A 26,446-nucleotide genomic window follows, 5' to 3' on the forward strand; every position below is an offset into this window, starting at 1 on the left:
CATTCTATACATTATGCATCAGTTTTTTTTTTCCAAGATGTCAGTAAAAATATATCAATGCTGGAGTCTTTCTCTCCTTGTCAATAACGGGAGACAATCTGTTTATTCACAACACAACTCATAACGGATTGCTACGGTTTGCAAAGTAAATTAGAGCTATTTTGTCAAGCGTCATTTCTTCTCGTTAACGCAGCTGCGGCGGCTGAATATATTTTGTCCACGAGAATCTCGAGTGATTGTTGCAAAATAGCGTTGTAATGGCATAAGCGTCAACCGTTGCAGTCTCGCGTCATCCTGTCTGTAAAACGGACAATGTATAGTGACAAATTTGCATTGCTGCAACGCGAAACAGTCAAAATGTCACGCACAACAATGCTTAACGCGCGCGGACAATATATTCACGGCCGCTCAAGTGGTAGTTACAGTTACAAGTCTATATAGAGAACACTCGCTTCAGAACCCATGGCCATTTATCTTCGAATATCAGCAATGTTACGTATTTTAACTTTGGTTCTCTTCCTACGCCTGTCTTCCGTCACGCTGTCATCGGAAGTAACGTCATACGCGAGAGTATCGAGAGACGAACGGCCCGGAAGAAGCTTTCACGATTCTTTCTCGTGGATCACCAGGTGCGTAACATCGAGATTTTAATTTTTACATCGGTAGTTGAACTACCGGTAGCTGAACACAATGTCCCCGAGATATTCTGCGAGATAAGGATCGAATGTGAGTCTGCAACCGTCTGTGCACCTTAGGCCCGTAGCGAGAAACAATACGAGCGTGGAGAACGAAAATAGAAGTATAAATGACGTTGTTATCACAGCATCGCCCGTGTACGTACCGCCGAAACCTCCGAAACTGAAGAAAGGTGAAGCGATCGATCATCCAGCCAGCCCAAGGTAAATTCAGATGTTCAAGATATAGCGGCTAACTTATTAATAATTTATTATTATTGCTAATGGCCTATTATGTCTATACACATAGATATTCGACGCTGGATCACGAATTGATAGCCAAGCTGGACGCGGGCAAAAAGCAAATTCAACAGCGATTTAATCCACCTGCGGCTGGACTCTTTGATAAAGACCCTATCCCTTACGCAAACGGAAGGCCGCAGAAAGGAGCGAGTATATCGGATGCGGAAAACTCTCCAAGTATAAACTCATCCGCTTTTCCGGGTCCAATCTTCCCTGGCATATACGAATACAGCCCGATGGGCCCGGTCCTCGACGACGAACCACCGATGTCCAAACCGATAATCAGTAAATATCCACCTGCACCTATGAACGATGAGGTACGTAAATATTCCATCGTTAGCTTCGATCGGATAGATGATATGTACTGTTAAATATTAAAGAATGAAATTTAAACCAATATCTTGGGTTAGATAACATTTTGTTATTGTTAACTATACCATATGTGTCGAAATTTATTATTTTAACACAAAACAGTATTATTTTAATTTCATAGATTAATTAAATTAACGACATACTGAGTAAGAGCAGTGATGACCTATAGGAATGGTTAAAAATTACTCAAATTAAGTGTAATTTGACGTTACAAATTTAACAGTGTAAATTATTCTTCTCATTGCTCGTCTTTCAAACATGCATCTCACGAGATCTCTCATCCGAATCTCATCGCGTAGATTCCAGATTCTTACAAACCGTCACCGAACAAATATCACGTCAGCGACCAGCACGAAACGGACTATCCTAATTTTGAAATGGCTTCTTCCTACGAGAACGACGGACCTGGACCGAAACCTATGAAATTTTCGAACCATCACGACCGTCCACCTTCGTTCGCAGAGGATTCATACGAACACGATCATCATGATTTTCATCAGGACCTGATCTACGATCACATACCCGTGTATCACGAGCATCATCCCAAGACCACGACAGAGGAGCCGGAAATGAACGACCAGCGACTCGACAAGAGGCCCTACTCGTATTACTTTATAGGAAAAAAGCTGTGGTATATACCGCTGTATTTTAGCATCTATTTTATCATATATATAGCGGCGCTCGTACTGAAGAGCGTCGCCCGACACAAGATCAATTTTCCGGCTCAGCTGGCGGAGGCCGTGACTCATCGTAAAAGACGCGAACTTAGCGAAGGATGGTGGCATTTTACCGAAAGAATACTTGAAGGGATGGAACGATTTGCTGAAACATCCGGTAACAGTTCTGAACGTCGAGTGAGCTATCGCTAAAAAAAATCTCGAGACAAAATTTCTATGTATTTTTAATGATCGCTATTCTCGTCGCTGTATAGATGGTATAAACAATTGGATATAAAAGATAAGTTTATGATGCATAATATGTCGTTAAAAACCATTGGTAAATATGTAGTATTATTTATAAGATATATATAATTTATGCGTAATTCATGGTATCTTAGATAAGGCAATCATATATAATATGTGTCTCGATATGTGTAATACTTATTTAGATATGATAATTATATAAAAGTTATATATTACATCATATAAGCTTAAATTATATAAAAAAAGTGCGTTCCTAACTACGATATAATTGTTTTCATTACTTCTATACTTAAGTACTTATTATAATTTTGCCATAACCGATTTTTTTCCTATCTATTTATGCTAACCATTTACATTATAAATAAACACAGTATTTACAACGTTATTGATGAGTTTATTCGTTATCATCACATGCATTTCACGAATCTTAAATCTTAATTTCTTAAATCTGCGTCTAAGATTCTTACAAAAAAAAATAATAATTAGATAATGTAAAAACTAAACTTTCAAAATCGTTCTTTAATTTTTAAATTACTAATTCTTGAATAAATTATCCGAGTTTTATTCTTTTTTCCGTAACACATCAGAATTTCCAACACATTACTAAAATAATTTATGGTACATAGTTATAAAGGAATATAGCTCTATAAAGGAAGAATCGTTAATAGAGAACCATGTAATTATCGCCGCCTAAGCCGGCTTAGACTATCGTTTCAACGGGACCGGCCTAAAAGTATGCTAATGACTATATATGTATATATGAGCTATATATGACTATATATGAGCTATATATGTATAGTATAATTTTTTTTTCTTGATTAAACAGTATAAAGCTAGTCTCAGAAATGATTCATAAACATCATATTATCATTGGGACAGGAAAAGCGTAAAAATCGCAATTTACTTAGCTCCCTGCTTACCTAAATGATAATATAGCCCAACCTATTTTTCGATAATCTCATTGATATTTTTAAATTAAAATGTATATAATCGCAACAAGTATCGAATGGCACAATTAACAGCTTAACCAATAATTATAATCATATGTAAAAAAGGCATGTAATAATTTAAAAAATCGCTAGGCTTAAACAATAACATTGACGCGTCACTTAGAAACGATCAATGAAACTGGAGTGCTACCGAACGTTTACTATATAACGAGGCACATCGAATGGCACATGGCGCGCGGCTTAACAAATAATTATAATACCTAATTTAAAACATCGCTAGACTTAAACAATGACATCGACGCGTCACTCAAAAACGATCAATGAAACTCGGGTGCTACCGAACGTTGCAACGGAATCGGCTTGTAAGCGACGTTGCGAAAGATCTGTAACAATTAGAGTAATTATCGCTTAGGGATTTGTGTGCACTTAACGTTACCGTCGATATAGTTACCGTTGCGCGTATGCCGGACGAAGCTGCTATAGAAACTAGGTCCAAGAATCGCATTCAGTACCTCAGACGACCAAAGGTTTTTCACTCCGAGACTTCCTTGCTGTGCTACTCGGAAATGACGAGCTTTTACTACATGGGACAGCGTGTAGCGTGACAATTGTTAATGGTGGAATGGTGTCTGTCATGTGTGTGAAAAGAAAAACAGTGCAATATATCTTAAAGATTAACATGGGTCAGTATTACTTTTATATTATTAGAGTTATTATTAAGAGATTTACATACAAGATACGAATATCATGTGTACGAATCCAGGTAGATAAATCTGTCGAAAATAAATTTCGCAAAGTGTCTGCTACAAATTTTGTTGGCACAATACCAACAGAGATGTAACATCAGGAATCTGCTAACAAAATATGATGATAGATTGATTACGGAAATTGAAGACTGCTATTTCATAATTAAAAGACGACGATGGTTTACATTTTATTTGTACGGTTAAGAAATGACAGATTCTGCTGGCAATCTACTGTCAGATTATGTCAACAGACTCTGCTGGCGAAATATGCGAGCTTAATGCGGATGTAGTTGACGCGGATTTATACCGCAATATTCTATCCAAACCGACTAGCATATTGCTAACATTTTATTTATTGGGAAATTGTACTTCTAACATGATCAAGGACTGTGTATGTAATTTTCATTATAGGTATATATATATATATATATATAAATAATATTATAATTTCACAGGCTCAATAAACAATCGATTAGTCAAATTCGTTCTGTTGTCGATCTGCATTTATCACGCCTCTGGCGAAATGAATATGGAAAATGCAGAAGGATCGATTTCGAAAACAGGAACATCTAGAGAAAATACTGAGCTGACTACGATCCCGCAATCTATCAGGTAAATATGTGAATGCAATTCTTTATTAACTTTAGCGACTATTTAAGCCTGGACAAACTATACCTAATTCGCATTAAATAATCAAGATAGAATTTTATCTATAATTTTATATGTTGTTTATTTTAATAGATACGCGTATAGTTTAATATATATATCCTATACATGTATGTTCTGATTCTTCAATTATTTTTCCAATATACACGACACGTAAAATATCCCAGCAAACACAGAATACATTGCTAGCAAATTGCTCACTCGGTGTATTCTGTGTTTGCTGGGTGAATTTGAAATAAATTTCGTAAATTCTAACGCAAATTTTAGATCTAATTTTAGAGTAGGTTTTACTGTAATTGCTTCGAATGTTAATTTTCATCGCGATATAAAAGCTCAATTTTCTTTAATCTTTATAATATATAAAGAAATATAAAGCGCAAAACTAATAACTTATCACCCCGCTAACAATAAGTCACATTTTATCCATAGGAGCAGACGAAACAAAGCGTACAGATGGGATTATAACAGAGGTGACTACGCCGACCATCACGACGATCACGATGAGGACATGAATGACGAGGAGAACGGTCAAACGAAAGCGATGGATCAACCTAAGACTGATTATTGGGCCGGCTATTATGATTTTCTGATAAACGAAGGAAGCTTCAAATTCTGGGCTGTTTTTCAGGTAGATCTTGATCTTCTTTAATTTTAACCACCTGATTTTTTTTACGTAATCATGTAAATTTAATTTAAACACGTATTATCGTATTTGTGCATCAGCTCGCGACTGCGGCTCTTCTAATCTACAGCGGTTTCGCGGCTCTCTACTACGCCAAAGTGAATCCGCCGACCACGGACGATTATTTCGACGATATAATCCGCCGGCGACGACGACGAAGAAGACGCCGCTCGCTTCCGCTCGCAGCCCGCGACAAACCCTTTGCCGGACTCGATTCCATCACGTTTCAAAGGATAATCGAGGCTGCTGAACGAGCGCGTTGATTTTTTATCGCTTCTTTGACAAAGAAAAAGTACACCAGTATGCGATAAATAGAAAGTAAATAATTACAAGCGATCTGTGGGGCATTTCGATGAGATGAGTTTTTAAAAGTGCGAATCGAAGAGACATGGCATGAGATGCGAAAATTCAATCAATCCCCTCTGTTTCCTGAAAATGGGTGACTGCTTTTAATCGGCATAGAATTAATGAGCATGATATAATACTCATATGTATAAGAAATCTTTGCGATAAATTTCGAAAATTATTACTAAATTAACAGTGTATATAACATAGAGTGCAATGTGTGCATGTGTGTTTGTGTTAATCCGTAAACTTCGGTACATGTATAAGAATACATTTGTATAGAGATATTAAGATTAAGATGCGTGTAAGATTAAAGAGAGAATCGGGAAGATTAAACGGGTGCGGAAAATAATGAGAGCAAAGCGACAGATAGATCATGTTGTTAGGCTAGCAAACGTCGTTTTGAAAGGTAGTCGATTAAACAATTTGGCGACAACTCGAGTGTCACGTTCTCGGGCCCGGCCGAGTGAAGAGAACGAGCCCTGGAGCTGGTCTGGTCGGCTCGGCGGTTAAATGTATGAGATCAAAACGTAATAAAAATCTCCCGAAAAAATGTCAATCGATAAATCATGTTATGATGTGGCGAATCGCTGTACGGATCGTCATGCGATGCGATACGGTGCCGATATCAATGCCACGCGAACAGCCCCTTCTCCTCTCATTCTTCTTTATATACTAACTACATTCATATATCGCACCTTTAGAAGAATACCGTCGCAATTAAAAATTCACAGTTTTTAGGAGAAAGGAAAAACAAATTTAATTCAATTGTTTTAATTGTGAGATAACTAACGCAATTACAATTAAGATATTTTGTTATAATGAAATTTATACTGTTTTTTTAAGAGAGGTCTGCTGTGATTCACTTGTCAATACATTTTATGACACTATTCATCCAGCGATCGCAACATTTGATTTAAAAGAATAACGATACCTCTGCCCCATACAGCGGATTTCGTATATAGACTTGTGACACTATTACAGCACGTAGGTAACATTTTAGGCATACTTTTTATGGGCTTAACTCAAAATCGACATTTTTAAGTTGTGGAAGTATTCTTCTAGAGGTGCGACATTATAATACAATGCAATATTTACAATACGCAATCCATACGTTGATTCTTAAATACGATTTTTCTTGTCGAACAAAGAGGAGGCAATATGTAACGAGTAGCCTCCGAGAGTCTTCCTGGATTGCATCAGGAGCATATCTGTGCTGCATCGCGATCTGATAGATCGTCCGTTTAATGAATCGATTCGGCGAGTTGTTCGAACTTCGAAAGCCGCGGATTTTAACGAAAATTGCCTAGATCTTGCAGGAGAAGAAGAAGCAGGAAGGGGAAAAAAGTCGTTAAGGAAAACGAGAGCGGCTCCGCTCGATACGGCCCTGCGAAGATCACCCAGAGCATCTTACCGGCACGACATTCCGCCACGTAGTCAGCTGCGAGGGATACCTTAAGCGCAAGTACGGCAATCTTAGCGGGGAACCGGGGGACCGGATGCCGCGTCCCCGGAGCGCGGGGAGACCCGCGGGTAATACCATTCCCGCGCGGTAAGGAGATCGAACGGCGGGTGTCGTTCTCTTTTTCTGTTTCGGCAAAATTTTTACAGATAAATCTCCGGCGGATGAAGGGAAAAAAGCGGTGGATTACGCCCGTCCGAAATCCAGACCGCGGGCGATAAAAAGTGTTATTTACAGCTCCTCGGTACGCCTCAGCACGGCCACCATCCGATAATTTCCACCGGCCGTTCCCTACGCGCCGATCTTGCGAGCGATCGGAATAATAATACGCGATAATAATAGTGGGATTAACCGACGTCACGCGGACATTCCTGTCGAAAATTTTCGAAACTTTGCTCCCGAAATATATTCAAAAACTTTCCGTCAATATACACTCGGTCAATTCTTGCAAGTATATACGGTCAAACTTTGGCACATTGTTCTCGACACATTGAGATCAAGCCAATTAGCACTTCCTCGTTAGTCCTGTTAGTTCTTTTCTTACTATTGCAACTACAAATAAAAGTAATTTATTGTAATATTAATTGTAATATACGTGGCCAGAGCAAGCTTATCTGAGCTTATTTGAAATAAGCTCAAATAGAAAAGAGCAACGTGAAGAAAAATATACTAAAAATAAAAGTATTAATTAAGAATTGGAAAATCTGATTCGATATCTGATGATACGATATCATAATATTGTAATATAGATATATCTGATTTTTTTGTGCGACGACGACTCAACTAAATTTTTATCACTAGAACTTTCGCGAAAACGATACTAAACGGAATTTTTCGCATTTTGGCTCAATTTTGTGGAAAGAAAAGACCGGGCCTTTATCGACGATCTTTTAAGGCTCGTTGCCCGCAGATAAAGACCATTATTTATAATTTGATGATAATCTTTTATCAAAAATTCTTTGCCGATTATGGTTGAGCTCTTCCCCGTGTCCCTTTTCTCCTTTTTCATTTTACTTACTCCTCTTCAGTCAAAGCGTTAACAAGTATTTGAATAACGACACATCTCGGCGAGCTTATAATTACAACACTGGGTTAATATTTTAATATCTTAGTGGGATTGTCTTGCATAACAAACTATTATTGTTTTAAATTATTTAAAATCCAGTTTTTAGATTTTAGATTCTTAAGCTACACAAAAAAATATTAGTACCCAGATAAAACAGCAAGTCTTACAATAAAGTCAAAATGATGATTTTTTTTTTCATTTTACCCGGTCATTATTTTAACGTCTTTTTACTTTATTATGACTTTCTGTTCTACCTGGGTAAAGATTGTAAAATAACATTTTTTTTTTTCTAAAATATGCTGATATTATAACGAAAATTACGATATTTCTATTCAAAGATATTATATACATTTTATATTTTATAAAAAGATTATTGTAATTATTCACTAAAATTTTATAACTGAATGCAGTTGTTTTTGTGCAAGTTAAATTATGATATAAATCTATTAATTTTTTAGATGTAATAAAATTAACTATGTAACAAAGTCTGTAAATATACATGCACAGGATTTTAACCAGTGAGATACGTTGGATGCAATTTCGCATTATGTCCACCGTGGAACGTCATGGGACCACAAGATTCGCTACCGTTACCGCGAAATAACGAGATAAGACAACGGTAATCTAGGCGTCGCACTAATAAGGGCGCGCGCCGTCTAATGAGTAGCATTATGTAGCTCCACCTAACATGCAAACAGTGGGATTATGTAGAATTGCAGAACTGTTATCCTTCTAAAATTACTATATTAACGAGATGAAGAATGTGATGGCCTATACATTATTCGCAACGCAAATTCATATCCCGCAAACAAATGAATATTTCTCTAATGTATATCTATATATATAGTATAAATGTAAGATATTTTTTTTATATAAAACAATCTTTTAAAACTAATGTAATATTTCTTCATACGAAATTACATTACTATATTTTCCCGATATACATTTTGATTACTCCTATCTTCTTTTCTCTTTCTTTCTTTTATTGTATCTATATTGCTCATGTCGTCATTCTAAAAATATAGTTTTACTTTTTATATTATTATATCGTTTTAAATAAATAAATAAAATATATAAATATACAGAGAGGAGAAAAGTTTGGTTTATCATAATGGTAAGAACCTGCTTGTAACATATTGAAATCTCCCGACGCAGTACACGAATTGTAAGACCGATGCGAGCATTGAAATCTCCTTGCCGATGTATCGTTGCTCAAGTAAGTATATCCTCACAGTAATTAAATATATCCTCTCCACAAAATTTTTCGCTAAATATTCTTGTAAGAAAAAGATATATTACGGTAAAACAGTTAGATTTTATCTAAATATCTTCGAATCTTTCACACTTTTCGAGTTAAGATAAATGTTATTTATATCATCGCTCTTTGTTCAACGGCCCGTTTAGTTACGAACGGAGGTTTTCACAAAGGGACCGCGGATTTAAAATGTAAAGCACCGTAACCGTGGGAATACATAAAGTCGACGTGGGGAATTCGTCAGGGCGGCGTGTAAGCCGAATATATGTATACATATACATATATATATATGTATATGCGACGCGCGACGCGGTGTGAGAGAACCTGGCCGAACGGGAAGAACGAAGATGAGGAACGGCGGTACCTCAGGATCTCGGATTGTCAGTTGGTGGTCAGCCGTCACGTAGGAAGGACGTGGTGGTGTTGTCCCGCTTGCTTCGCCGCGCTTCACCTCTTCCCGCTTCGGATCGTCTCGTCTCTCTGAGGAAGCATCGCCCTGCATGGACGCTTCGTGTACGTGCCTTCCTCGAGAGAAGTCAATAGACGCGATATGATTTACACCGGGCTGGCTACCGGTAATGCGGGTCAATAACTTCCATCGAAGCTGAGTTAAATATTATATTTTTTTTCAACAACTTGTTCAACATTACGAACCATCTTGATAGATTGACCGAACAATAGCAGATAGTAGAGGAACAGAATCGATCGAGTGGCACAAGTATTTTCCAACTTGGAGGATATACTCCAAGTTAGTCCGTATTCGCTTAACGGTATTTTCCCGGTCATCGAAAATCGCGGTCCCCTTCGCGACTTTGAGAAAACCACCACACCGCACACGCAATTTATTTCGGCCGCAAGTTGACCTACGTGCTCAAGAAAGTCAATTATTGTATAATCAAGGCCGCAGTGGAGTATCTCATACGTAAACGTCTTGATACCATCTTCATTAGCGAATCTAGCAAGTAGAAACGTAACAGCGTCTCTTTTTTACAATGAGAATGCGAAGAATGCTTTGACACAATCAGCCTCCACGCAATTATCATCATGGTGCACCGTCGTCGAAGAATGTCATAAAAACTGAACTCTGACTCTCGTGGGAAACTGCAGCGTGCGTTACGAATACAATTCGATCGGAAGTAAAAATTCAAGAGTCCGGACGATGACTTCCATGTGTGGCAGCGGAAAAAATCATGCCGCGATGAACGCCGGCGGTTATTACAGACCTTACACTTATCAGGTGAGTATTTTATATTTATCATATTGTTTTTATTAGGAAATATGACAGGATAAAGCCATTAAATTTGAAACTTGACGTTGACTCAAGTCAGTAACTGACCTATTTTTTGTACTCGTAATAAGTAGATATTATATATTCAATTTTTATAAGATTAATAATGCAATAATTTCGCCAGATACAATCACGTGTGTATAATAAGAATATCGTCTGTGAATAAACAATATCGTCTATGTGACATTTTTCTGCAAATGCACTTTTTGGCTTCGATTATTCCATATCGTTCTACAGCATTTGTGCCAACAAGTATTTTAGCCACATATTATTTACAGATAAATTTCAATGTTTATTCAAAAAGTTACACAGATAGTTATTGTATTTATTTTACTGTTAATACAGTTTTTTTCTCTCCTGATGAAAACTTTACTAATTGTCACATAGGCGGTATTGTTTATAATATTCATTGACGATACGTTCAATAATGGAAATGACGGTAACGAGAAAAAACGTTTTCCTGTTTTGTCGAGTCTGCTTTCTTGCTGCAAGATGCTTTACAAGTTAGTAAGATCTGACAATATCGCGAAACACTTTTTTTTTCCCCAACAAGAGTCATCTTTTGTACTCGAAGAAAAAGAGAATCCTGATCGTTATAATACACACATCGAACAAATATATTTTAATTGAATAAAATTTTACTATCACTTTTACAAGATATATCCTTTAAATATTACAGTAACTGAATTAGCAGGAATTATCTCGACTGTCATTCTTCGTATCGATGAGTTATGACTCCACATATATGTGAGTATAAAAGAACGAAAGTAGTTAGCAAATCGCTTATATATAAGACGAGTCTTGTCCGAGTTTTATCAAGGAATAAAATCGTGACCAGACAGACAGGATACACGACTTTTACACATTTAGACTTTTAAGGACTCGATCGTTCACTTTTCAAACAAGACACGTTGTGCTCTCTGTGAATTAAAACGCGTTTACTTATAACATAAAATACAAAATAGAGGTGATTATACAGGCTGATTATAAAGTGCAATTTTATACTTTCATAACTTCCGGTCTATATCTATGCATGATAAAATTAATCTGTAAAAAACATTAGAGCTGCAGTTTAGTTAGTGAGGCTTATTATTAGTATATATTAAGAGCATTTATTTGTAAAAATTTTTTCCTAATAAATAGATTGGAAGAAGTGAACCAATTCCTTTATAATTATCCTATATGTATATATATATATATATATATATATATATATATATATATATATATAAAGAGAGATCTTACATCACGGAAACCTTCACCTTGCCTCATATGAAAGTATTACATAATTTTATCAAGAAACACACGGTCACACACGTCTCGCGTCAAGTTCACGCGCAACGGCGAGACAAACCATGTATCTCTTTACGCGAGACAGCAATTTGAAAGTAACTACAATTATGGCATTCCAATAAGAGGGGATATCCTTCCTTCCTCCTCTCCTCCTACATATACAAGAGGTCGTTTATTCTTGTTCCCTTCCCGTCTTCGTCGTCATTTTCTTTTCTTCCTTCTTTTTGTTTGCTAAATTGAAGCTTTTATCATTACCAAGAAAATGTGCCTGAAATAAAGACAGGAGCAAATGTATATATAATTGTGTATTTCAACTTTTTGCGCGCACGCACATAACTGTTCTAAGAAACGTAAATCCCGGAATTCCTCACGAAACATTTTAGTTTATTCTTTAAAGACCGACAAAATATCGGCGCGCAGTTTACTGAGTTTGAAAATAAATATACAAAATTTATACAGAAATATTATTAGGCTACCAAGATCCAGCTCGGGCCAAAAATATCATTTTCTCCAATTGATTAATAATCTATTCTATTTTAATATATATATTCAAAATGTATTGTAATATTTTAAATGCAGATCTCATGCTCGAGCTAACTTTATTTACCTTATCTCACGATCTTTTGAATTATCCGACACTCATTGTCAGACACTCTTTCCGTCTTAATAAGCTCGTCTTCTTTCTATGCCAAAACCCACATCCCACACAACGGCGTGGTGGCGCGGCGCCGTTCGTTTAATTGGCTGTTTAAACCCGATCGTCCGACACGTTCGCAACCCGCTCGCACAATGGTACCGTTATCGAGTCAACGACTGTGGGCGATAATTGCGACGATAGCGATGCACTTTACTCGCGGGTAAATTATATTACGCACGATAACCATCCCTGATGAGATGCACCCTCGCAGCCAAGAAACTGCGGAATCTGAACTCGAATCGTGCTGAGAGTACTTAACGCTCAACGCATCATCAGAAAAAAGAACGGATCTCTCACATATTGATGTGCACGTAGGCACGCAACGCGTCTGTTACGCTAACGATTGCGGATAATATTTGAATTGCTGGACTAGCGCGCGCGCACACACGTTTGGATTCCCTCGGAACACGTCGGCCGAATGATAATTAAGTTGCCTCGAGTTAATGAGCCGCAAGGTGAACTATGATGAAATATATAAGAATTACGTAGCCAGGCACGCCTTTTTATCTACCCGCAGAGTTACTACAATAGCCGACAGTTAGGTTCAATGTACCTGTAATATAAATTATGACCGTAAATAAATTAAGTGTCCCATCACAACCCTGGTGAAAAAATTTCTTATATTTTCTCATAAATTTTGTAAAAATTGAGACTTGTGTGTGTGTGTGTGTGTGTGTGTGTGTGTGTGTGTGTGTGTGAAAAATTCTGAAAAAATATATAAAGTTTCTTAGGTACTTTCAGAAATAATTGGATGAGGATTTTCAGAATATTTTAACATCCGTATATATAAAAATTTCTGATAAATTGCACAGATTTTCTCATATATTTATTCAGATTTTACAAAGATATGTTGGTGGGAAAAATCTGAAATATTTTATTCCTATTTTGTGTCTAAGTTTTTTTGAAAAACATTCCAATTTGTATAAAAAATCTGCAAGATTCTGAGAAAGTCTGAAAATTTTTATAAAAATTTTTATTAATAATATGAAGAATTCTCTGAAAAATTTTTTTACCAAAGAAAATAAAAATAATATAAATAGCAGCGTCTTTTTTGAGGAATCAAACATTGACAAATCGACCTTACGACCTGGACAGTCTAAAATTTAAACTTGCGACAGCATTATAGAAGTGCGAATTTAACTGATTCTCGAAGATGGAGAATCAATCTGAATCTTATGTCGTTATATAATGCGGCTTCGAAGATCCGTACAATAGACCTTGAAAACATAGAATATGATGCGAGCGATGATAATTCTGTATGCAATCTTTATAATCGAATTATGTAAGCGATTTTAATCTCCAGTATAGGCGGAAAAACATTTGTCGATCGCAACCAACGTGAAATCTTGCGGAAATATCACGAAAATATCCATATAATGGAACAAATTATAACTGTACTCGCAGTGCTCTTCTCTCTCTGTCTACTGTTGAGAACCTGACTTGGCAACTTTAAACGCGAGAAATAACATTGCCGGTAACGTTTATAAAATACTAATGAGCGATTATAAAATAATCCAATGATATGTATCCACAAACAAACGAAGGAAGTTCCCATATGCGTACTTCTGCTTTAGATAACATCGTGTACCCTCGAGCGAAGCTCGCGCGAAGCTTAAGCTTTTGGTGTGAGGAAATTCCTGCGCGAAATATTTCTACGGATCAAAGAACGCGATACATAGCGCGATTCAATGTCCATCCTATTGTCGAGATATATTTGCATATATTGTAAGGACTGCGCGTGAGAGCGTAATCGCAAGGATGATCGTAGCGATAATATATCTTTCTGATTCGCCGATGCCCACGCAATTCCTATTGCGAGGATCTCATTGAGTTTAAACAATCCAATGTATCCGTGGAGTGTTCTTCACTTCTTGCGCGATATATAATCGACACTTTTTTAAATAAATACCCAGGTGTGTCGATCATGATCATTTGTAAATGGAATCGTTAAATCGTACTTTGTACCGTCTCGCATGGATATAATATATGATGTGGCTTTGCGTGGCCCGGCCCTGAACAAGCGTTACGATCTGCGCGTACGAGTTCCAGGTACACACGCGTTCCTAGGGCCCCTTATTAAACCAGACAAGGACGAGAGTTGCGGGAGCGTCCTTGAAGGATCTTTGCACTCGGCTGCAAAGCTGCTTGTACTCGCATCTTCTTCGCATTTTCTTCGTGCTGCCCCGCACGAAGGCCGCGCATTGACTCTCGTCCAGGTCATGGCACGCAATGTACGCATACGGACAGTTGCATACACCGGCACCTTCCTCAAGCCATTATTTGCGAATCTCGAAGGTTGAATTTCTTAACCGTCTTCAAATATTAGCCCTCGGTATTCTGCGGCCACGGTATTAGCGGATATTTTTGCAATGGGTTTCTATCTTCTTCATACCGCGGCACTTATCCGTGACAGACTTAATTGTGTTGTTTCAGTCACACGTTCCATTATTCTTAAACTAATTTCATCTTTGATGAACGGTTGATAACAGTTAGCAGCTCCGGGGTGTCATTTCTGTAATGTCGTTATTTATAGTTATGAAGTTTTCATAAGGCGGCGGAGGTAACAGCCTTTTCAGGAATCGCATAGCTGTTACCACGGTTTGTAATCCACATAGTTGGATATGCTCGGCAACGCTACTTAAGTGCCGCCGAGAATTATTTTTACGGCCTGCATCTTTGAAGAATATGAGATAAATAAAAAAAGATGTTGATAAAAGGCGACACTGAAAAGAATAGCACAGATATAATTTAGGCTAATAATTTTCCTTTTAACATTTGAATTGTATATACTTGAAAATTTAGGAGAGATACAAATATTATTCTTACAACTATTAATTAAAAAAAAATAAGGAACTTAAAATAGTCGCAATATATGACGTTTAACTGTTGAATGGTAACTTTTCTCATTTGTGACAGCATTTTGTGAAAGTGAGTGATCGTTGATCTAGAATAAATACGACTTAAGAGCAAGATTGCATATCAACTAGCAAAATGACATATTATGCCATGTCATCACACGCTAAGCGACTATTTGCTTCATGGATCATAATTTCAAATACCTCGAAAAAGTACAAATTACTAAATACCAATTATTTATCTTTGCATAGCTTTTTTTTGAAACGTTGCATAGCTTATTATTCAATGTTGATTTAAAGATATAGGAAACAAATCGCGCACTGCAAATCTTTTATGAGTGCAACAAAGCGTGTAATAAGGAAAATGCAAATAAATAACGTGCAATGAAGCTATCACGCTTCATAGCTATCACGGATCGATAACAGCACGATAATGTTAGCGTCAAACCTGAAACCAATATAAATCGGTTATTTATTTATGAGCATGGAAACAGACGCGAACAAGCATAATATGTTCTGAGATTGTTACAAAATTATCATAAAATATCGATAATTTTTCAAAGCGTATTTAAATATTAGATAGAATTAGCAATTAGATATAATCAAAATATTTCCTTTGATAGTAAGAACAATTATCACTATCAATATGTCTCGATAATGATACTACTCTTCCTTCTTCTTCTCATAAATAATAATTTAAGCAATAACACCATAGCGTGCGCGCAAGAGGCAAGAAGATAAGAATAAGTAGAAGTCACGCGGTATTTTTTAAATAAAAAATCACGACTATCTATAAACTTCTAACGGTTCACGCTCGCGCTTTGTATCTGGACATCACATTCGATACGGTCGATTTCATCGGTGCATTCGAGATATTCCACCTGTTCGAAGAAGATGCGAGGACGCGTATAAAATTTATGTCTTGCACTAATAATCCGAACGACGAACGCAAACGGGATCCATCTTCATATAATGTATAAGTTACTTGAACATTCTAAGCCAAACGGGCATTTTCCGAGGCTCTTTGCTTCCTGTTTTAATAATATTAAATGTCTTGGTCAATATAAAATAACATTTTACATTGAAAACGTTTCTGAATACGGAGATTAGTAGATTACGTAACACAAAGTGATTAATTGCATCTTCACAGATAAGAAATAAGACAAGCACATCATATTGTAATGTTTTAGACATTAATTAACTCTTAAGATCCGCTAAAAACTAAAACTCTTGGAGATCGACGTACCCAGCTTCGACCTCAATATTTGTCATTTTATACTTAACAACTTTATTTTATTTCTTGTATGCTAGTTAAAGTTTTAATGTTTATCGGAAGCAGCTGGAAACCTCGGAAATATCATTTACAGGTGCCACAAGAAGCACCTGGACCTACTTCGAGTTTTAATATAAAAAAGCAGTCATGCCTGAAAATACTCGACCACACTTGCGAATGGCACGTTTATTTTACCGCTAGACGAAATATTATGAATTTTCTACGCGATCTCGCCCGGCAAGTCGAGCAGAGCTGAACGTTATTCGCATCTCGACACTTTGAAAATTTCTTCTTATCCATGCATTCCGTGCCGCCGGTGGTACCGTTAACGGGATTACCGTACACGCTCGCTTACATTGATCACACATATATACATACATATATATATAATTCAACGATAAGTCGCGTGCCACCTGACTCGCATCGCTACAAATGTATACCAAACAAAAATTAGGAACATTAAACAATTATCTCTTTTAAAAGATGCTGCGCACATGCGATTATCGAGTAATAGTATTATACAAAAGAGTACTATTATAATATATGTTTCGTTATGCCATTGCGATATTGACAAATTAAAAAGTAAAATTTTACATTTTAAATTATGTTTGAAACCAAGCTTTAAAAACATTAAGTTATATCATTCAGAAACGATAGTCAATAGATAAAATATCATTTAACCGTAGCTCGCCACACTCCGGTCCAATGGACCGCTGAACGTTTTTTTTTATTTTTTATTTCTAGTTTTTACATAATAACATAATTTTTTAGTTTCTTTGAAATAAGTTCAGTTTAAATTCAAATTATTTTCTTGACCTGATATTATCATAAACATCTTATTCAAAGTCTGTATTTCGAATTTCTACAGTACAAGCTTAAAAATATTAATTAGAATGGAAATGACAATGCGACAAAGTCGAACGGTCTCACAGATCGGAGTGTGGCGAATTAAGGACACGAAAATAAGTGGTTAGTTAGGGTTAAGTTTAATTATATCCTCATTACAGAGTGACTATTATCTACCAAGATCCACTTGGTCCAGGGTATCGGTAGCACGAAGAAATGGCAATACTACATGGAGGTTTGGAAGTGCCATGTTAATTTTATCGGCTATGTTAGTGTTGATTGCAGTTCTGGCAATTGCTGGATTAGCTCTATGGATGGGTGGTACGTTGAATGTTTAATTTATGTACATTAAGTTGACTAATAAAATTTCGTATGCTTATAGACAAAAAGTAAAATTAAAGGAGTAAAAATATAGAATTAGAGTCCGTCAAATTTTTACTTTCTTTTTCAATTAAATTTAAAATAAGTCAAATAATAAATTACATAAAATTAATTATTGTTGATCAAATGTTTCAGCTTTTCGAACAGATTCTAAAAATGGTGAGTTCACCACATATTCAAATAACAATAATAAATTACGTAATATTTTCACATTTTCATTTTATTACAGCTATCGTCGGATTTTCATGTAGCTTCAGAATAGCAAGAGGCGAAAGGTATAATCCCATGTTAAAACTAAACACGAGCATGGTCTTCCGAGAAAAGGAACGAAAATTCAAAAATATTGTAAGTAAAATCTTTTTTCAAGATCGCTCTACTATGTATGTAAAAAGGTAGAGGCGGAATCAAGCCTCTTAAAAATTCAAATATTGTTATTTTCAGTTCGAGCTTTTATTTAGGAGAAGCGTGCTCGGCTTATCCTACAAGCAAACCATGATAGACAAATTTGAGAATGGGACTTTGAAAGTTTTCTTCAGATTGTATCTCGACCGAAGGAAGATACCACGCTCGATCGTAAATATCGAAGACACCATTCAAGATATTATTGTCAAAGAAACATACTCAATATCATCATTGTTTAAAGATATGGAGTTAGACCTTACGTCCGTATCAGTGAAAAGTGAGTGGCGATAAGTAGACTTGATCAATTTTATGCAAAACGCTGAACCGTATAAAAACATTGGAACTTTATTGGATTCCCGCTATCCTGTTTTCTCGCGCTGACCGTTCAGAGTCTTTCATGTCTATTCTTCATTTTCAACTTCATTCTTTATTTTCTTTATTGTTACATCAAACTTTTCTTCACTTTTTATTTGTTTCACTTACATTATATAATATATATATTTCGCCCATTCTTTCTTTTGCTCAACATATAGTTAGTTCTATGCTCTAATTTTTAACAAAAATTCGTTTAGCTACAAATATTGCGTCTCACCTATTATTTACAATCTAAACCGAAAGTTAGACGTCTAAACCTAATTTGCTTATTGCTTCAAGCATTTGTTTAATCTTCAAACAAAATATGATCAGTTTTAAGTATTTTTTCTAAAAATTCCAGGAATAAGTCAGGAAAGTGTCATGAACCAGAAACAAGGGCAGCAGAAACATGCTATGATCACTAAAAACGGTCTATTACGACCAAATAGAAACAGCAGCTTGATTATGAGTTCAAAGCCAAAAACGAAACCAACCAGGATCGAATCCAGCGAGCCCAACATAGACTTCAACAACATCCCAACCATCCAGGGTACCTATAGAGCAACGAAAGTTAATATCACCGCGGAAAATTCAACTAAAGAAATATCTGAGCCGATAACAGATAGCAAAGGATTAGTCACTACTAGGAGAACGCCGTCACACCCCACGACGTCACAGAAAGTATTGAATCACGTAGAATCTTCGCCAACGGGCGAACCTTCGACAAAATCCACGGTAGCTACGTCCAGCAAGACTAAATCAAACGAAAAACGAGAAAATGAAATGAAAACTACGTCTTCAGGGACCACAACTGTTCGAAGCGATTTGGATATTTTCAAAGATTTCCGTAATCCAGATTTCGAGAATAACTCACCGTGGAAGCCGATCGTGCCGGGATATGTAACCACGGAATTCAAGTTGCTACCAAATAACAATGTCAGAGAAACCAGTTACACAGAATCAACCACGCGGAGAGTAGTTCCGACAACGAGTGATTCCCGCGATAACGTGAGAATGCCCAACGCTGGAACCAGCACGTCGTCAACGGTGCCAGGGTCATCGTTAGATTCTATCAACTTTCACGATGTGTCTGAGATAAATACCTTCGATATAGACAACACCGATTTTCCGCGAGATAGGATCGTTCCAGGTCTGACAGCTAGGCCGAACGACGACGGGAAACTGGACATTGAAGTAGCCGGACAGTTGCCTTCGGAAATGTACAGCGTCAAGTTAAAAGCCTCGTCACATAATGCCGATGATGGGGTAACTTCCACCTCTGAGATCCCGATGATTCGCGGAGTTTCCAAAAATATAATGCCAACAAAAGATAGAGCCTCAAACGCTACTCGAAAGCCGGAGATCAAGTTTGATAACTCGGCATCGATGGTCGAACCGGATTATATATTCGGGTCAAGCAGTGATGAGAAAATGAACGATTCGCTCACGAGCGGTATTGGCGAAGCGGAACCCGTGCCAGACACGGAAGTCGAATCGGAAGCGAAGAATCGATACAGGGGAAGCGGTATCCTGGCGCTGACTACGGACGAAAACACGTTGCGGAACAGGAAGATTAACGTTAATTCGCAGCAACCGATTTACACCAGTTACAATACGCCTGATCTGAATGGCGGCGGTCTCGGCGGGTCCAGTTTGATCGAGAACCTGGCGACGACGAAACCTTTCAGACACACGATACCCGTCGACAAAATCACGTCCGTCGTACATTATAGTATCAATTATAGCAGTCCTCTTCATAACTTGGACGATCTATCTCTTTCGGATGGCACGACCACCGACGCGAAATTGTTCGAAGATAAAGCCTTGACGCCGATACCATCAACGAGAGTCGAAGTGGAAACTTCTGTTATAGGGCACGATGAGAGAGATGCGACGGTCCAGTTGTCAAGTCAAGGACGAATTACGTCGACAGACCCGAATGTAAAAGAGGACGACAGATTATCGCACTCTGGCATCACGGAGAGTTACTCGGAGTCAAAACTGATCCCCAAAGATTCGGGCGGGAAGAGAGGCGTATCGAGAAACTCGACGTTCGTCGAAGTCGACATTATGAAGCACACGCCCGGCGAGTCGGAAGAAAACGGAGAAACATACCCAGAGAAAGACGAAGCGACAGCCGACGATGGCGAATCGCAAAAGAAGGTTTATAACGAGACTTTAAAGGCCTACGTGGTGGAAAATCTCGTGACGCTGGCGCCTGTGAAAAGCAACACGGGGATCGGTAGGCCGGTGCGACCGAAACCGAAGCTCGACTCCCCCGATACTCTTTTAGAGCAGTTATTTGGGGTGCGCGATTACACGCACGACGGAGACACGATGACGGATACCGAATCCGCCAACTCTGAATCCTCCTCTTCCTCCTCGCACAAGATCCAGGACTCTGCGAAATCCGACGAGAAGGGATCTACAAATAAGAGCACTATAGTGGAACAAATAGTCGAGGTCGTTACCTCCATCAGTACCAGAGTGTCGTCCAATATTAAGAGCGATCCGGTCATCCTGAAATTCATCGTCGCCAATTCTACGACCGATCCGGTTACTCATTCAAAGAAGACTTCGACGTCGGGCAACGAAGCAAATAAATCATTCGAATCGGCTGTCGATACAACGGAGAAGATACTCCCCGAAAGTCGGCCGATTTTGTCAGCGGCGAACTTAAGGACGATGCAGACGTCGGACAGAAAAATGTCGCTCGAGGAGAACAGAGTTCTGCTGGAGAAGCTCAAACAGCTCGCCCAGATCAAAACGGACGACGATCCCGTACGAGTCATTAGAAACAACTCAAAGCAAAACTCAAGCGAAATTTTGCGACTTCAAGATCTCGCGCCGTCGCTGAACATCGACGAGCTGAAGAAAATCGCCGACGTCGTGACTGGAAACGAGAGTCTACAGAACGCAAATTCGGGATTCACGTTGAGTCGTGATGGGGTGGAAATATTTACGAAAGTATTAAATAAGGAAGAGGACCGAGGAGAGAGAAACGAGGCAGATACAATGTCGAAGATTCGAGAAAGCAAGACTAACGAGACCAATGGTAATTGTGCAAACGCAACGCGTTTAAATGTATGCAGGCGAGTGGAAAAGTATTACACTGTTAAATCCGTAGTATCAAATTATACTTAATTTGTGTCATTTTTAATCATTTCTATAGTTCGCTACTGCTTCTACTCAATATGTTGTTAATTTAACTAAAATAATATTAATTTAACTAAATCAATGGAGTTAAAATAATAAATACTGTTTTGTGTTAAAATAATACATTTTGGCACACACACATAATAGTTAAAAATAACAAAATGTTATTCAACTCAAAATATTGATTTAAATTTAATTAAATCCTTTTTATTAAATTTAATTTCATCCTTCAATATTTAACAGTGTAATGCGCAGGGCTTGTGTAGCTTTCTTTCTTACAGCCAATTATTAGATTATACGGGAAATCACGTGAAGTTTTTCCTTACACTGCGCAATAAATAAAATTTCGTACACCATCACTCACGTTCGATGATACAAATTGGTAAAATATATCAAATTCTCTTTTCTTTATTATTTTCTGATATTAATAAGTGCATGCATATTCGATCTGTATGCATCTTTCTTCAGCAAAAGTGGATCTTACGACAATTTATCAAGAGTTACAGCTCTATTTATTAATCTATAAATTGAAAAGAGATTCTCCGGTATATTTCACCAATCTGCTATCAAATGCACGATGAAACAGCACTCATAAAAAATTGATATATTTCGACGTGTGTACTTACCGTAAACGTATCGTATTCTCGCAGATAGCTGCGACGGTTTCCTCTGCGGAGATGGAAAATGCTTAAACTCCAGCGCGATTTGTAACATGCTGGTAGAATGTCCGGGCGCGGAGGACGAAGCTAATTGCACGTGCGCCGACTTCCTCAAGACGCAAATGTATCAAAAAATCTGCGACGGTATCGCCGATTGTTGGGATTATTCGGACGAGAGCAATTGCGGTAATGTCAATTAAAATCAGATTGTCGCGATAACCCAGATGTTCTCTCATAAAACTAAGTTCAATCTCAATTAGCTTCAATTGCTTTTACGAGAGCAGTTACCTAAACATTTTTTCGACTCATTTGTTGCTCATTTGATTTCATTTTTCAGACTGGTGCGAGAAAGGTCAATTCGTATGCGGTAACAGCAAATCCTGCATTGATATGGATAAGGTATGCAACGGTGTTAGCGATTGTCCCGGCGGCGAAGACGAGAAGAAATGCACTGCTCTGATAGACGACGAGCCGGAAGAAGACATTGCTGGACCGCGAATTGATCTCGTCTCGACGGAAAATCTATCGAGAAATCAATCCGAGGTAGAATCTCATTTCCACACACATCAAGCAATCGAGCCCTCTGTTACAGACACAGCTACTCCATATATCCTCCCTGACGATCTTGAATTTGAGAGATTAATGAACGACAATAATAGCTTATCTCCGAAGTTGATTGATCAGGAATCGGCTCGAAATAGAGACGCGGGGGAGAGTAAAATCATCGTCGCTGTTTCCAGCAGAGAGACTCCCGAAAGTTCGTCGGATGTCTTAAGGAACGGTTTAACTCCGGAGAATAATTTGCGTGTTAAAAATAACAGAACTTTTCCAGTAGCGAACGTTCATAACAAGGAGATCGATAATTATAACAACAGAGGATACCTCAGTGTACGAAAAAACGGAAAATGGGGAAAGCTTTGTTTAGCCGATACGAATAGTCTTAACCGAGAGCGGCACGCGCGCCGAATTACGTTGTCCGTCGAAGATCTTGCTAAAGCTGCGTGCAAGGCCATCACGTATCGGTAAGTAACATTGTCGTTGAAATCTCGATTAAGAGAAATTGTATTATATTAAAAGTTTATAATTTTATATTAATATAAAAATTGTATATTAAATATTTTATGTTAAAAGTAAATAAAGTTTCTTAGACCAAAAGGCTTTCGTTTTGCAGAGATTACGAAACAGTAGAAAAAGTACTGGACCAGAACCCGGTGCCGAACCAGTTTTACTACACTTTGTCGTACAATGACAAATCCGAACTCTCGGACAAAACAGCCTTGTCTTTGAAATCGTCCGAGTGCCCGAGCGGCGAAGTTCTCAAAGTACGATGCAAAAATTTCGAATGCGGAATAAGAACTCAAGTGGCATCGACTGCGAGGTATGTCTTCATAATACTTGGCGCTAAATTCGAGATTAATTCCGTTGCGCAAGACTTGACATTAAAAATATTTACAATAAACTTCTGTTCCACCGCGTTATACCCAAATCTACTGTAGACAGTTACGTATGAATCAACAAATTCATTAATAACTTTGTAAGAAGAAATTAAAGATTCAAAATTTACAGAAAAAAGTTACTTTCTCATGTCACGGTTTTTTAGTAAAGATAAATGAATCTTGATCATAAAAGTATCTTCCTGTGTGGAAAGCAATGATGGATGTTTCAAAGTTTGCTTCCAAATGCCTCAATTTTCGTATCAATAAAAAGAATATTTTTATATTTTTATATTCAAATGTACCCTCCCCTTTAAAGCAGATCGTTCCCTTCTCGTCATTCCAGGATTGTTGGCGGTGCCAGTAGCTCCATGGGCAACTGGCCATGGCAAATTGCCTTGTACAAGGATGGAAAATATCAATGTGGTGGTGCTTTAATAAAAGATCGATGGGTTATTTCTGCAGCGCATTGCTTTTATCGGTTAATATTTTAAATAGAATAATTTTTTTTACATATAAAGCTTCAGTACAAAGATCTAATCGAAAGTAACGCTTTATAGCGCAGAGGACAGCTACTGGGTCGCAAGAATCGGTGCGACTCGTAGAGGAAGCTTCCGAAGCCCGCACGAGCAGCTCTTACGGGTGGATTACATCGATCTACACCCGGATTACATAAATAACGGATTCGTCAATGACATAGCTGTAATAAGACTTGAACGAGCGGTCAGCTTCAGTGACTACATTCGACCAGTGTGCCTCCCAAAAGCACCGGTCCCCAGCGAGACGATATGCGTGGTGACTGGATGGGGACAGTTAAATGAAATCGGCAGAGTGTTTCGTAAATATTTTTTATTGTATTATTATAATATATACTTTAGATGTAGATGTAGACGATCGTGATCTTACATTGAAAAAGTTACATTATATGTATAATACTTGTCCCGTTACTTATTAACGTTTATAACGTACTTATTAACAGCTGATACTCTGCAAGAAGTACAAATTCCGGTGATATCGACGGAAGATTGTCGACGGAAGACTCTATTCTTACCGCTGTATAAGATTACATCTGGCATGTTGTGCGCAGGATTAGAGAACGGTGGCAAAGACGCGTGTCTTGGAGATAGCGGCGGGCCTTTGGTATGCTTGTCCCCGTTGGAAAACCGTTATGTGTTACAAGGTACGTAAATAGATACCGTATTGTCACTTTCGTCGCGCAAACAAGAGCGATAGAATCCTTAGCACTATGCACATTTAATATTAAATACATTTATTAATTATCTTACCTTGTGGATAAATAAAACTCTGAATGTTTACTAAATAAATTTCCCTATAATATTCCTTCACCAAATATGAAATTATCTCTTTTGTTTCAGGTATCACTTCAAACGGATATGGATGTGGCAGACGAGAACGACCGGGCGTGTATACGAAAATTTATTCTTATATGACGTACATCAATATTATCACCACGCAGAAAGACATTCAACCGTCCGCGGTGGAATTCTGCAAAGGTCACAGATGCCCTCTCGGAGAATGTTTACCCAAATCACGTGTCTGCAATGGATTTCTAGAATGCTCCGACGGCAGCGACGAACGAGATTGCTCCGCGATCTCGCGATAATACAAGACTGATATGTCGATATGATAATGTAAACGCGATTTATACAATATAAGCCACGCTAGCGCAGTCTGATAAATAAGTGTAGTTTCTCATTGAGGAAGAACTCACACACACAATTGTATATACGTAAAATACAATGTATCTATGGAAATCGAATTAAAATACAGTAACAATAAGCAGCAAAACTCGATAAACTGTTGCAAAACTTTCCTTCAGATGGTTCTGCAAATATATCTTCAAAAGAAGCATTCTTTCAGTTCTAGAATAATTGTATATACGTCGAGAAAAAATAGAAAAAACTTTACAATTATTTATTTAAAATTAATGTCTAATGTCTTATGCAAATGTCTCTCAATGTCACGTTATTAATGTATTATTAACCCTTATTTGCCACACTGGGATCAAATCAACCCCACGACCATATTCCCTTAATTTTAAGTACCGAAACCTATGAGGAGCGGGTCTATAGCGACCTCTGTCAATAGTTTAAGCAATGAATTTTTTTGTAAAAACAGCCATTTTTTCATTTTTCTTTTACTATTTTAATTTTTGTATCATACATAATTTTAATTTTTGGCTATATAACCTACATAACTTTTAAAAGTAAGCTTTTAAGAAGTTCTAAAAAAATTAGCAAGTTAAAATATTGAATAGCTTATTTGTTATAACAATTTTGGTCGCTGGGGTAGATTCCACCCCAATGTGGCAAGTACGTGACGTCTACAGAAGTGTGGCAAGTAA

The 26,446-nt window shown here is 37.5% G+C and overlaps 3 protein-coding genes across 3 annotated transcripts; all 3 read left to right on the forward strand.

Annotated features, from left to right (window-relative positions):
* The first annotated feature begins 29 nt into the window (after positions 1 to 29).
* On the forward strand, positions 30 to 2,418 carry LOC112452925. The gene is made up of 4 exons (XM_025013389.1): positions 30 to 629; positions 756 to 899; positions 985 to 1,294; positions 1,649 to 2,418. Exons 1-4 carry the CDS (start codon positions 463 to 465, stop codon positions 2,216 to 2,218), a joined length of 1,191 nt encoding a protein of 396 aa, XP_024869157.1. The 5' UTR covers positions 30 to 462; the 3' UTR covers positions 2,219 to 2,418.
* Positions 2,419 to 3,748: 1,330 nt separating this feature from the next.
* Positions 3,749 to 6,127, forward strand: LOC112452929. The gene is made up of 4 exons (XM_025013396.1): positions 3,749 to 3,905; positions 4,424 to 4,580; positions 5,064 to 5,262; positions 5,358 to 6,127. The coding sequence occupies exons 1-4, from the start codon at positions 3,845 to 3,847 to the stop codon at positions 5,577 to 5,579; spliced, it is 639 nt and encodes a 212-aa protein (XP_024869164.1). The 5' UTR covers positions 3,749 to 3,844; the 3' UTR covers positions 5,580 to 6,127.
* A 4,476-nt stretch (positions 6,128 to 10,603) lies between these two features.
* LOC112452911 (serine-rich adhesin for platelets-like) lies at positions 10,604 to 25,938 on the forward strand. Its single transcript, XM_025013360.1, has 13 exons — positions 10,604 to 10,681; positions 17,858 to 18,017; positions 18,213 to 18,236; positions 18,307 to 18,422; positions 18,519 to 18,756; positions 19,195 to 21,888; positions 22,640 to 22,834; positions 22,986 to 23,670; positions 23,820 to 24,026; positions 24,428 to 24,562; positions 24,642 to 24,919; positions 25,061 to 25,261; positions 25,458 to 25,938. The coding sequence occupies exons 1-13, from the start codon at positions 10,604 to 10,606 to the stop codon at positions 25,703 to 25,705; spliced, it is 5,259 nt and encodes a 1,752-aa protein (XP_024869128.1). The 3' UTR covers positions 25,706 to 25,938.
* Positions 25,939 to 26,446: the final 508 nt, after the last annotated feature.

Source organism: Temnothorax curvispinosus, unplaced genomic scaffold (genome assembly GCF_003070985.1).
Source record: "Temnothorax curvispinosus isolate PA1 unplaced genomic scaffold, ASM307098v1 QBEX01003826.1, whole genome shotgun sequence".
NCBI classification, from domain to species: domain Eukaryota; kingdom Metazoa; phylum Arthropoda; class Insecta; order Hymenoptera; family Formicidae; genus Temnothorax; species Temnothorax curvispinosus.

Coding starts and splice junctions, on each gene's coding strand:
- LOC112452929 (XM_025013396.1), top strand. CDS start 3,845: ATGGTGTCTGTCATGTGTGTGAAAAGAAAAACAGTGCAATATATCTTA. Junction 3,906..4,423: donor TATCTTAAAGATTAACATGG/GTCAGTATTACT, acceptor ATAATTTCACAG/GCTCAATAAACAATCGATTA. Junction 5,263..5,357: donor AATTCTGGGCTGTTTTTCAG/GTAGATCTTGAT, acceptor TTTGTGCATCAG/CTCGCGACTGCGGCTCTTCT.
- LOC112452911 (XM_025013360.1), top strand. CDS start 10,604: ATGACTTCCATGTGTGGCAGCGGAAAAAATCATGCCGCGATGAACGCC. Junction 18,018..18,212: donor ATTAGCTCTATGGATGGGTG/GTACGTTGAATG, acceptor CAAATGTTTCAG/CTTTTCGAACAGATTCTAAA. Junction 18,757..19,194: donor TACGTCCGTATCAGTGAAAA/GTGAGTGGCGAT, acceptor TAAAAATTCCAG/GAATAAGTCAGGAAAGTGTC.
- LOC112452925 (XM_025013389.1), top strand. CDS start 463: ATGGCCATTTATCTTCGAATATCAGCAATGTTACGTATTTTAACTTTG. Junction 900..984: donor GATCATCCAGCCAGCCCAAG/GTAAATTCAGAT, acceptor CTATACACATAG/ATATTCGACGCTGGATCACG. Junction 1,295..1,648: donor CTGCACCTATGAACGATGAG/GTACGTAAATAT, acceptor CTCATCGCGTAG/ATTCCAGATTCTTACAAACC.